Source organism: Manis javanica, chromosome 2, assembly GCF_040802235.1.
Source record: "Manis javanica isolate MJ-LG chromosome 2, MJ_LKY, whole genome shotgun sequence".
NCBI classification, from domain to species: domain Eukaryota; kingdom Metazoa; phylum Chordata; class Mammalia; order Pholidota; family Manidae; genus Manis; species Manis javanica.
In genome coordinates, this window is record NC_133157.1 from 94,356,084 (window position 1) to 94,368,436 (window position 12,353).

The window sequence follows — 12,353 nt, forward strand, 5'->3', positions numbered from 1 at the left end:
GCTACATGGGGCCTCCTACCTCAGTGGACGAGACGCTCCTGCACAGAAATCCCCCAGAGAGACAAGGTACCCTCCCCCACCCCCGCCCAATCTCCTTTCCGAGTGCCCCGATTCTCCTCCCAGCCCGATGCCCTCTCTGTGCTGAGGAAAGAGGGACTGCCCACCAGCCCACATATTTCATGCGCCCACCGAGGCCGGAGGATTGGCCTTCTACGTCGGTTGTGGAGCCTGTCCCCTCATGACATGCCTTTCCTCTCTGCTCAGCCCCCCCAGGAGACCCTGATGCCTGAGCATCCCCCAGCGCCCCAGCCCGCTTCAGCGAGAAAAGGAGGGCCCCCTCTAGACAACGGCTGTCTGCAGGCTCTGTCCAGAAAGTGGGCTGGTGCTGCAGAGGGCACAGGGCCAAAGCAGCTGCCATCCTTAGACGTTTGGGGTCCTGTGATGACGCTGTGTCCTGGGGACTCCCAAAAGCGGCCTCCCGGAGAGCAGGGGGGGGGGGGGGGGGGGGGGTTATGGGGGCGGTGGGCTCTCGGGAGCCATCTGGAGAATGCACGTGAATGTGGAGGGGGAATGGGGACGTCATCGCCTTGGGTCCCGGAGCCCGGGACATTCTTGCTTTCGGCGTCCCTTCCCATGGAGAAGCCCGGATGCCACTAGGGGCAGAGACCCAGAGCATTTTGTGACAAAACAGCCTTTATTTGCATTTGCGTACAAGGCCCAAATGGGCGGACCCCCCCTCACCGCCCCACACCTTTCCCACCACCCTCTTATCCCACCCCCCAACCAGCCACCCCCAGGGGCCCCGCCCTCCCGCCTCTCCCACCCCACCCTCCCTGTCCCTCAGCAGCCAGGATCAGGACTGGGATGTGGAGGAGCCCGAAGCTGCCCTGGAGGGCCGGCTCCTCCCTATTGGCTGCAGGGCCGCTTGCTACCCTTCCCTGTGACGAAAGGGTCCCCCCTTCTCTTCTGGGGCTGTGAGGGGCGGCCCAGCCCCAGAGCCAAGGCTGGTCCCCCGGCGACCCCGAGGCTGGCCCCTGGCAGGGGTGTCTTCCCAGCAGGGGCCGGGCCTGCACACGGGGCCCGACTGCTGGCCTTGCCAGCTGGAGGGCCGGCGGGGCTGAGGCCCGGCTTCTGGGGAGAGCGGGCCTGGGGTACTCCAGGGCGGAGGAGGTCTGAGCCCGGAGTAGGACTCTGGGGCAGTCCCCAGGATGGCAGCGTGTGCTGAGAGGCCAGGAGGAAGGCCAGGCTGGGGAGCTCCTCCTCGCCCTCACTGGGCCTGCCCGTGGGCCCCAGGGGCTCCCAAGCAGGACAGGTCTCTCCCGGAGCAGCGGCGAGCCTGGGCCCCAGGCTGGGGGAAGTGCGGCACCGAGCCTGGGGGACAGGGGGCCGCCAGCCAGCCTTCAGGGGAGGGGGCTCCTGGCGTCCTGAAGAGGCAGCGAAGGCTTCGGGCCTGGACACGCCAGCATCTCCTCGGCTGTGCGCCTGGCGCTGCCCGCAACCAGCCTCTGGTGGGCAGGCTTGGTCGCTGGCCCCTAGCTGGGGGCCGTGGCCGGCCTCAGACCCAGAAGGCCTTGAGTCCAGTCGGGGTGTGCCGTGACTCGGGGGGGCCTGCACACCCTCCTCCTGCTTCAGTTCCAGGAGTCGCTTCTCCTCCAGCTGCGAGAAGGGAGGGCACCGTGAGGCGGCCCGAGAGGGCAGCAGGTGCCTCGCCAACGACAGCCGCTGCGGCTCTCCTGCCAACCTCACCCCCCAGCTTGGTGCCCCGGCCTGCGTCCTCCCTCTCCTCCTCGGCTCCCCCCATCCTCTCCCTGCCGTCCTCCTGCCCGGCCCCCACCCTCAGAGAGGCCCTCCCTGCCACTTCTGCCATGCAACGCAGGGGGACGGTCAGGAAGGAATCCTATCCTGGGGTCCCCTGCCCTGGCACACCCGGGGTGCCCCTCCCTCTAAAGGCTCACCTGTTTCCTTCCCTTTCCCAGCTCACCTGTGCCAAGGACAGTCCTTCCTCCTGCTCCAGCTCCTCAGCGAGGGCCACGAGATCCAGCTCGGCCTCCGGGCAGGGCAACTCCGCCAGGAAGCGTGGGTGCAGCACTGCGTCCGCCTGGCCCAGAAGGAAGAGGCTGTGAGCATCCTTGGAGAGAATCCCTTCGGCACCCAGAGGACCCGGAGGGCAAGGGTAAAGCAGAGACCAGCCCCAGCCTCCACAACAAGGGGGTGTTGGAAAGACGTGGTCACGGTCCCCGACCACAGGCACACATGCACACGCAAAGCATATACACACGTATATGTGTGCATGCCACACACCCCACAAGAGACGTGCATGCAAACATATGCACAGCCACACAAGTACATATACAGGTACCTATGCACACACACGCACACACAAGCATGCACACCAACACCCCGCAGAACCCTGGCTCACCTGTGTTACCCCTGTACAACACGCAGACACACACACACGTTTACTCAGCTACATATGCACATGCACCATCACACACACACACACACACCCCAGAGCTCAGGAATAAGAAACAACAACACCAGCTACATGGGCACCACCCCAACCTGGGTGGTGGGAGTGCCGCTCCCCGAAATCCTGTAGCACCCGGGCCACGGCCAGCCTACCTTGTTGAGAAAGTCTCCCTGGGCACAAAGCTCATTGATGTAGGTGAGGAGACCCGGGTCTGGATAGACGCCCTCCTCTCCCTGTGGCGGCTTGGAGCTATCCTCCCCACGTTCTCTGCCGGGCAGCCCCTGAGCTGAGCCGCTGGGACCCAGAAGCCCCTCCATGATCTCCAGGGCCTCTGCCACGGCCTCGAGGTTGATCTCCGGCGGCGCCTTGGTGTGCGGGCTCCGCCGGCATCGCGGTGGCTGGGCGGTGGCGGGCTGGGCCGCGGCGCCGGGCTTCTCGCGGATGCGTGCTGAGGAGGGTGCAGGGAAGGAGTGTGGGTGGCCCGGCCGCACCTCCCCAGCACTAAGCGTGCTCAGGAAGGACCGAGCTCGGAGACATTCCCGTAGGGGATCATGGCCCGCTGCTCCGAAAGGAACCAAGGTGTGGAAGGGGTCACAGGGCCTCCGAGGGCTTCATGCTGGGGAGGGAGGCCCGCCCTCCTCCCAGTCCCCGGCCCCTTCCAGCACCCCCTGTGGGTCTCTGATCAGGGCAGAGGGGGGTGGCCATTTCCTAAACCTTGGCCCTTTCCCGTCGGGACCAAGGGAGACCCCACGCTACTGGTGGCTTCGAGGTCACTGCCCAATGCCCCAGGGGTTGAGAAGGACCATGTTGGGTACCGCGGCCTTCCCAGGCTCCCACTGCCTCTGGCCTTTGGCTCCGGGGGAACACGGTGGCATACCTCGCTTCTGGCCCCGCTCTGGGGCTGAGGGCGCCCGATTAACAGGCCTGAGGGGTGCTGGAGGAGGCACGCCCTGTGCCGCCTTCATCCACTGTGCGTTCTGACATTGCCTCGCCTCCTCGGCCTCGAACTCCATGAACCTGGGGCGAGGGAGGCACGGACCCCTGAGGAGGAGGCCTCCCGGGCCCAGGCAGGGAAGCAGTCAATGGAGAGGTCAGACGACAAGGGCATGGGGTGTCATGGCCCTGGCCATGGTGGGGAGGCAGGCTGCCTGGGGCACCCGAACCCATGTACAGCCCCAGGGCCAGTGCCTGAATCCCCCCCCCCCTCAATGTCCTGAGACCTTCATGTCTAGACAGAAACGGTCAGGGTCTGGCCATGTGAGGCTCTGGGGCAGGGGAAAAGAGTAGCCAGCCTCCCAAAGTGGGGGGCATGCTTCCAGAGGGGAACAGGTCTTCATCCGGCCCTTGGCCCGGGGCCCTGACTCACCTTCCCGCCATCTCATAGTAGATGCTGCGCTCTGACTTGCTTAGACAATGCCACTCCTGCACGCCCCGCTGAAGGCCCTCCTCCAGGGTCATGGTGGGGTTCCGGAGGGCCAGGGTCCGAAGCACGGGGCTGTAATTCGCCCACTGGGGTCAGTCACCGTCTGCAGCCCGGAACCTGCCCACCCCACCTCACACTGTGGAGCCCGTATCCCCAGCACAGAGGACTAAGCCCAGGAGGAGACCGGCAGGGTCTTGGCGGTAGAGGCCAGCCTTCCCGGCCACTGTGGTCACCACCTGACTCCACAAGCCTCCGCCATGGACTGTGCCCGCCCGTGCCCTCACACCGCAGCTGCCCACTGTGGCCTGGAGAGCGGGGCTGCTCCTCAAATTGGCCCTTTCCGGTTAAGAACGACAGGCGTCCAATGGGCGAGCACAGGCCACGCCGTCAGACACCCTGCCTGGACAGCCCAAGGCGCGTGCTCTGCAGGCCTCTGAATGCAGTGGAGTGGCCAGTCAGGAGGGGCCCGGCCATGGTGGGGCTACCCTACTCTGGGCTCCGAGTTAGCTGCCCCCCCACCCTGCACCAGTCCCCCCTGCCTGTCCCGACCTGGACCCTGCACCCAGGAGGGCAGCTGGGCGGAGAGCTGTCTCCTGCGCCCTGGGGTCCCCCGCCTCCCTGAAGGGATGCCCAGGCATCATCCCCTCAGCCACGTGTTAAAAGGGGACAGAGCCCGGAGAGCACAGCCTCCATCCCTGGGCCTGCCGGCCAGGGGCCCCACTGTGAGCCCGCACCGAGCCTGTGGTGAGCATTGCGGCCAGAGGCCGGCTGGCTCACAGGGGCCGCCCGCGAGATGCGGCCTGAAGGATGTCAGCACCAGAAGTGACCGCCTCCCGACAACCAGCCCGGTCAGAGCGAGGACGACACGGCCCTTGATCCAGGCTGGACACAGTGGCTTCCCCGCCGGACGACACTCACATGAGGAAGCAGGACAGTGCCCCTGCATCGGGACTCTGGGGCAGGTGCCTGCGGGCCAGGCGCGTGCAGTGCTGCCAGCGCCGGAACTTTTCGTTCATGCTGGTGCGGTGGCAGGCGTTCCCGGGCGAGGCGGTGGGCTGCGAGCAGGCCGCGCCGCTGTTCCTAGCAGCCCCAGGTGGACGAGGCCTGGCCATCGCTGGGAGCTCGCCGGAGGCCAGCTGGGCAGCTGGCACTGCAGCTCGAGGTGGACGGTGCAGGGACCAGCCTCCATCGCTAGCCTGGGTGCTCCAGGCAGGAGGGGCGGGCAGGATGGTCTTCACTCCCGAGGCCGCCAGGAACTGGGGCACAGGACACACAGCACCCCCACAGAGGGCCCCAGGAGTGCTCCCATGGAGAGGCGCCTGAGTCACGACAAAGGTCTGAGGCTGGGGAGCCTGCACGGGCCTCTGTTCCGGCCAGACGTGCACAGTGACGTTGCCGGCCCCAGGCCAGCCTGGGCCACAGCTGGCCTGTCCTGCCACCAACAGCGTGCTGGGGAAAGCCGGCAGCACCAGGGTGCTTCCTGGGGGCAACACTGGGCCCAGGAGGTTCGGTGGGTGCTGCTGCCAGGGGGTCCAGTGTGGCGGGCCGAGGACGGGAGGGGCTGACGGCAGCACTGTGAAAGACGACACGAAGGTGCCAAGGTTGACGGTTCCCTGCGGGCCCGGCACCGGAAACGCTGTCAAGACAGGAGAGGTGCTGAGAGAATCTGTCCTGGGAAGGGTGCCCGGGACTCAAGGGCCGGTCTGCTGGTGGAACCGGGCAGGGCACAGCTGTCCGCAGGGGACAGTCAGGCCCCGACCAGCTGAGACCATTCCCCTGGAAATGTTTGCCCCACCCGGGCCCCCGGCCCGCTCTGCCAAGAAGAGACCTCCCAGCAAGTGCTGCGTTTGTGCCACCAGGCCCTGGCCTCATGGCTGTCTCCACACAAGACTTGCAGACACCTACCTGCGGGGACGACCCTGACCAGAGCCCGTGAGCGGCAGGGCACTCATCCCCCAGGTATGGTCCGGGACCTGGGGCCTTGAGACCCGGCAGTGTCTAAAACACCAGGGCCCACGCCCCTCTGCTTTGCGGTGCCCGTGCCCACATAAATCCCTCTCTTTCTTGCCTGACACAGCACACCAACGCACTTGAAATGTCCCTCTGCACAGGAAAGGCCCCGGGACCCTGACTGACATAACCCATCCAGAACCACCCACAGCACACCCTTAACATGGGCCAGGGTCCCTGCCACCGCTCAGGAGCTCCATTCCCAGGAGAGGGTCAGTGGAGGAGGTCTCGTGTGCCCTGAATTCTGTCACTCGACAACCAGTGCGAGCTGCAGAGCCTGGGGAAGGGCTGGGAATGGAGGGCAGAGGGCAGTCAGGGGAGGATCCCTCCACTTTGGAAAGGAACCAGCACGTGTAGATGTCCCACGGGACAGGGAACCATACTCCATGTCCACTATCATCCCTGCGTTAGTGACTCGCACACAAGCAAACGCCTCATCTCGAAGGTGAAACGCAAAGCTCAAGTATGTGAGACACTGGACAGGAGGAAGGAAGTGGCTCTGCAGAACGGAGTCTCCTCACAGGGAGAAGGATTCAGGATGACTCAGGAGCCCCAGCCCTATCCTGCTGGCATCACCCGGCTGCCCTGTCCCCGTTGAGCCCAACAACAGCCCGCTGCCCTGAGGAGAAGAGCTCTGGCTGGAGGGAGGGCGGGAGGTCTGGGCTCCGGCAGCCAGGGGACACTGTGGCCTTGCTCGTGGAGAGGACATGTGCCTGAAGACTTGGCCACAGATAGGGCCCCTGGACAATTTTCTGGCTCAGGCCAAGTCTCTCACCTCTCCTAGCGCACTGTGGGGTCTGGTAAAGTGCAGTTCAGATCCCTTGGGAGGACATCGTGAGGCCAGCCCTGTGCCCAGGAGGGTGACTCAGGGCTGGGCTTTCCCGGGAACCTCCACCCCGTGCCGCCACAACAGCCTCCCCAAACGCAGGGTCCACGGCGCGTCTCCTTTCTAGAAAGCAGCAGCGTGGGGGCGGCAGTCCCTTCTCCCTGCCTAGGGCGCTTCCCTTGTGTCACCTGACCCACCTCCAGAAGCCACCTCCCCAGGGCTTCCTCAGCTTTCCAGATTCCCCCCCGCCCCCACCTCCCAGGTGAGATACCCTGGGGCCCAGAGCTCTCTCCCCCCTTGACGGTCTAACCACTGTGCCCGGAAACAGTCAAGTTTGAATCCCAGGGACCGGTGGGCGGTGGCCCCTGAAACCCTGCCACCCAGCCTTCAGGCCTTACCTCCTCCTGAACTCATCCCCACAGGCTGAGATCCGACCGCAGCTGCTTGGCCGTTCCACCTGGGGAACCGAGTCCAGGACCAGAGAGCAGGCTCCTCCACCAACTGCTCAGGATCCCACTCAGGCAGGGCAAGTTTGAATGTAAACAGGCCTAGAATGTAGGGGCCCAAGACACTCTGCAGTGGGGGAGGGGCAGAGGGCAGGCGGGCTGGGGGCACGAGGAAGCAGGAGCCATTCCACGGGCACTCTGGCAGGTGGGCAAGAACACAGGTGCTCTTCCAGCTGACAGCGCCACACCCTCGGTGGGTGCCTCTCTTGGCCGCTTACAAATCGTTTTTCGGGCTCACAGCACCAAGGTCCTAGCTGATGTTCCCGCTACTTTCATTCTGTGACCATCGACCTAGTTTGCGGCCGGGGCCCCACTGCTTCCTACTGCCCGTCACTGACTTCCACAGAGGCTAGGCTTTCTGAACCCATGGCAACAGGTGCTCTGATGAGCACACAGGTACTCATGGCCACGGGCAGCCCTGCGTTTGAAATGGGGATGTCCGTGCAGCCGCGGCCTGTTCGGGGCACTGTGCCCATCGCGCTTCGGGAAGCTGCCCGTGCGTCCCCAGGGCTGTGTGTGGAGGCCCTGCAGACCCCATCCAGGCCCCCGTTGCTGGAAAGCCCCAGCCCATCAAAGAAAGGCCCTGCAGCCTCCACGTCCAACACCAGAAATTCCTCCTTTGCGTTTCTTGGAACATCACCCTCCTGCTAAATATGCTTTTTACCTTTTCAATGGTTTTAATGGACTATCTCACACAAGTAAGACCTTCGCATGATTCACAGTCCATTGTAAACGCGGAAAGTACAGTGGCGAGTCCTCCTCCCGCCTCTTTCCCAGCAGCCCAGATCTCTGTCCACCGGGAACCAGTGTCATCTGATTGTGCAGATCTTCTCAGACATGTGCTATGTGGCCAAAGGCAAGTGCATTCTCCTCTTATTTTTCAAATGCTTTCAGTTTTCTCTTCTGGTGAAAATTCATTTAGGTTCTGATATATTTGCAGATATTTACAGCCTTGCAAGCAAGTCACAGTGAGCTTTATTTTACAGAACTCCTGCTGGGGATGGAAAAAAGAACAACTTGCAGACATCTCCCAGGACTTGGGTTTTTATCATGGGAAACCTTAGATGACTTTCACCAAGGAACTTCATATTCAGAGGGATGATGAAGCAAAGCATGGTACTGAGACACTCACGAAAGGCAGGCTTCCCTCTTGCTTCCTCCACCAATTGTGGACAAGATTCTCCCTCACGGCTTTCATGTAGGATTTGCTTGTTCTTCTCAGGACCACCGACTGGAAAACTGCATTGTGGAAAAATTATCTCGTCCCAATTCCACACCCCTTTTTATATGACTCCATCAAAAAGCCTAGGCTCCAGAAGCAGATAGAATTGTTAGCCCAAATGTGTTTGGAAACACCAGCCATGCAAGGGGGGAGATGACAGTCCTCTGCACTCTGATTTCTGACCATTCCTGCAGGAAGGCCAGGGGCGGGTGTCTTTCGAGCAAACAGAAATCTCCAGACGTGCGTCTCAGGCCTTAGCGGACAGAGGATCTTCCTCCCAGTCAGGGAGGAGCAGCAGAATGGGGAGATCACGTGTGCACACAAGGTTTTAGTGTGGTAGGTGAAGCTGCGGGGTTGAGACCCGGTACCCACCTTGCAACAGGCCGCACGGGTGTGTGGAGCTTCTGGGAATGCATTACAAACTCAAGTCCCAAAGTGGCTTCTGCTGCCCGTCTTTTTCATTGCCAGCTCCAATGCTGCAAAATTCCCTCGGAAGAGGAGGGGAGTGAAGCTACTCCTACCCTGCCTGCTATGCAACTTCAGTTGGCCCCTTGGCCCGTGTGGATCCAGGTCAGAGGCGCCATGCTCACGGAGGAGGGTGTGCCTGCCACCCCTCCACCCGGAGGCGTGCTCAGGGGGAAACCTGCATGCACTCAGCAGGTGCCGTGAAGGGGACACGTAGTGCAGCAGGCCCGCGGAAGAAGCCCGAGTGGTTCCCGGGTGGGTCTAAAGCTCTGAGCCAGGAGTGTTCTCTGAGAGTTATTTTTAAGTTTTAGGTACTAGTCCGTTGTGAGACGTATGTTTTGGAAATGTTTGCTCCCAGTCTGTAACTGGTCTTTCCATCTTGTTAAGGCGATCACTGGCAGAGCAAATGTTTTTACTATCCATGAGGTCTGGCGGGAAGCTCCCGCCAGTCTCTCGGGAGGGCCGCCCCTGGACTCGGGGGCGGGGCGCGAACCTAGGGAGGCAGCCCGCTGCCCGTGAGGCCTGTGAGACAGGACGGCTGCGAGGCAGCCAGCCCGCGGTGCGCGGGCCGCCGAGCGCAGGGTGCGGGCTGGGGCTGCGCAGTCCACAGGCGGCGGAAAGGAGGCCCGGCTCCGAGGCCCCGGGACCCTGAAGCCGGGTCCTGCCAGCCGCGGCCTCCCGCTTCGCCTCGCGCGTCGCGCGCACGCGCGCCACACGCCCAGGGAGCGGGCCCCGGGCGCGCGGACCAGCGGCTCCAACGGCTCCCAGGGTCCCTTGCAGCGGACCGCTCGGGCTGCGCTCGAGCTCGCAGGGCGGGGCGCGCGGGGCGGGTCCAACGGCCGAGCGGCCGGTCGGGGGTCCGCGACGGCTAGCCCCTACAGGCGCGTGAGAGGGCGTTTTCACTGCTTTCTCGGTGTCGTGGTTCGTGGCTGCTTCTTGGGTGCGGGAACGCCGTGGGGTTTGCCGGCCTCCAGCACCTCGCGGGCTTTCCGCTTGGAGCTTCCGGTGCTCGGGATTCCTTCCCGCTCCCCTTCATCGCTCCAGTCTGCGCCCGGCCCGTGGCTCGCGGGGCCTTTTCTCGGCCTGACGCTGTCTGACTCGTAGAATTGGAGAGTACAGACCGTCGAGGGTGGTTGTCACAAGGTGTGTCGTGATGATGGGAGACCCGCCGGTGTCTGTAAGGACGGTTTGCAGGGGGCGTGGGGAGGTATCGTGGGGTGCGGGTTTTGGCTGGTCGGCGGCACGTGTGTGTGTGGGGGGAGGGTGGTGGGGGAGCGCAGAGCCGTCTGTGCACTGGGGGTGCAGAAGGCCTCAGCGTGCTGGAGTGCGGGGGTGACGGGTGTGGCGTGCGGAGCACCTGGCGCTCTGGGGCTTCTGGCGACTGCAGGTGTGAATGTGAACGGTCAGGGTTTGTCTGTGAATATTTGGGGATAGAATTGGTTGTCCAGGAAGTGAGGGTAGGAAGGCACGTGTGTGCCCTTTCATGCGTGCATTTGGGCTGGGAGTTGCGCGTCCTAGTTGCGTGCCGGTGGATTGTGTCACATACTGGTCGGAGGGGCGGGGCGCCGTGGAAGCGGCTCCTTCTGTCTTGGGATAGTGGATGCTGCACAGTTCTTCCCAGCTCTGCTCAGTGCTGCCCGTTCGGTCGCCAGAAGTGGGGCACGCTCGGAATATTTGTACCAAGTACACACCACAGGCGACGTCTTTCCGGACTACCCCTGAGAGCTGTTTCTTAAGCCTCTACCAGCAGAGCACTGGTGTGGGTGAAGCATGTACATGTGTGGAAGACTCCAGGTGAATTGTGAGCGGGACCCTGGGGCTGGTGGCCCTTGTATGTGCCCACACCCTGGTCATCTTGTCATCGCATGGTTCGTCCTTGGGCTGGCCCTTTTTAGGGCAAGGAATCCCTGTAGATGTTGGGAGTTGTGGGTTGGGGGAGGTCTGTGCCTTAGACATGTGGATGCCCCTTCTGCACTTGTGTGGTCCTGGCACCTGGGTACCAGGTTGGGAGGTCCTGGTGGGCAGATGGCGTGCAGTGCATTAATCATATGTTTATTTTTTCCGTTTTGACATGTTAAGCTTGTGTGGCTGCGGAGAGACTGTCCCTTCTAGGACTAGCCAATTGTCAAGAGCTAGGAAAGGGCTCACTGGGATCTCATCTTTCATATGCAATCCAACAAATCCAGAGTCTACTGCCCTAGCTACCCCCTTTATCTAATCTCACACAGTTAGCCTAGGTTTCCCCTGACCTAAATCATCCTAGGGCACGTACTAAGCAACTAGAGACCACCCCTGTAGCCTAAAACACATTAGAATTATTCATATATTTTATCAGAATCTACTTCAGAATATATTACTTCATTCCAGCAAGATACATAAAAATGATACTCCTATATATGTCTGTTCCCCTTCCCCCTTTTCCGTTATTTTTGTGGATAATATGTTATGTGCTGCAATCCCAGCAACACATTGTTGTAATTATTACTTTATATGATTTTATTTATTTTTAAGAAGTCCACAGAAGAGAGGGAAAAAGTACATATTTATAGTTTGTGATATTAACCTTCCTATTTACCATTTCTGGTTCTCAGTTTTTTCTTTAGATTCACATGATTATCTGGTATCACTCTTTCCCCACTACAGCTTTGCTTCATTTTACCTCCTTTGTGCCATTATTGCCAAAGATATCATGTTTCTGTTATAGGCCCCGGAATGTAAGCACATGCATACTGTTTTATGCAACTGCATTTATATCAGTTAAGAGAGAGAGGTAGAGGAAATATGCAATTTTACTCTCTTTAGCAATTACTTACTTAATTATCATTAATGGCTTGTTTTTTTTCCAATGTGGGTTTGAATCACAGTCAGGGGTTGGCCTGGAGATCTTTTGTATTTATTATAAGGTGGGTCTCCTATAAAACATTTTCTCATTAGATATATTTAGAAATGTCTTTATTTCACCTTCATTATTGAAAGATAATGCTACTAGTTGTAAGAGTCTTGACTTCTTGGTTTCTTTCAGAGCCTGGAATTTGTCATTCCACTCTTCTGGTTTCTATTGTTTACAATGACAAGTCAGTTGTAACTCTCTATGCGCTATGCGATAACTCATTTTTACCCTGATACTTTAAATATTTTCTGTGTTTGGGTTTCAACATTTTGACTATAATACTTTTGGGTGTGGATATCTGCCTTTGCATTTATCTTGTTTGGATTTGTTGGCTTCTTGGTTGTTGTATAAAATATTATTTTTATTTTTATTATTTACACCATTAATCAAATTTGGGGTATTTTAACCATTATATTTGAGATTTTTTTTTTCATCTTCTTTCTCCTTCTGGTAAACCAGTTATGCATATGTGGGTATGATTAATGGTGTTCCACATTTCTACAAGGTTCCATTGTTTGTTTGTTATATTCCTTTTCTTTCT

At 59.9% G+C, this 12,353-nt stretch overlaps 1 protein-coding gene and 1 long non-coding RNA gene across 7 annotated transcripts in view; one reads left to right on the forward strand and one right to left on the reverse strand.

Annotated features, from left to right (window-relative positions):
* Positions 1 to 420: 420 nt before the first annotated feature.
* On the reverse strand, positions 421 to 7,711 carry LOC140845578 (NUT family member 2B-like). Its single transcript, XM_073220119.1, has 8 exons — positions 7,574 to 7,711; positions 4,812 to 5,506; positions 3,837 to 3,965; positions 3,348 to 3,487; positions 2,623 to 3,029; positions 1,982 to 2,098; positions 1,367 to 1,656; positions 421 to 475 (listed from the first exon to the last, which is right to left on the reverse strand). The coding sequence occupies exons 1-8, from the start codon at positions 7,709 to 7,711 to the stop codon at positions 421 to 423; spliced, it is 1,971 nt and encodes a 656-aa protein (XP_073076220.1).
* Positions 7,712 to 9,693: 1,982 nt separating this feature from the next.
* The window catches only part of LOC140847759 (uncharacterized), an 81,077-nt gene continuing 78,417 nt past the window's right edge, over positions 9,694 to 12,353 (forward strand). For 5 of the 6 annotated variants that reach the window (XR_012127884.1, XR_012127887.1, XR_012127885.1 and 2 more), the window contains exon 1: positions 9,694 to 10,065. This is a non-coding gene — a long non-coding RNA (uncharacterized lncRNA). Of the gene's footprint in view, positions 10,100 to 12,353 lie in introns of all 6 variants that reach the window. The other variant, XR_012127886.1, reaches the window with a different exon arrangement.

Excerpts from the sequence above, each read along its gene's own strand:
- LOC140845578 (XM_073220119.1), bottom strand. The coding sequence starts at position 7,711 with ATGGGCACAGTGCCCCGAACAGGCCGCGGCTGCACGGACATCCCCATT. Across the intron at positions 3,966-4,811 it reads GCACTGTCCTGCTTCCTCAT|CCCCGTGCTTCGGACCCTGG; the intron begins GTGAGTGTCGTC and ends GGCGAATTACAG. Across the intron at positions 1,657-1,981 it reads AAGGACTGTCCTTGGCACAG|CTGGAGGAGAAGCGACTCCT; the intron begins GTGAGCTGGGAA and ends CCCTTCTCGCAG.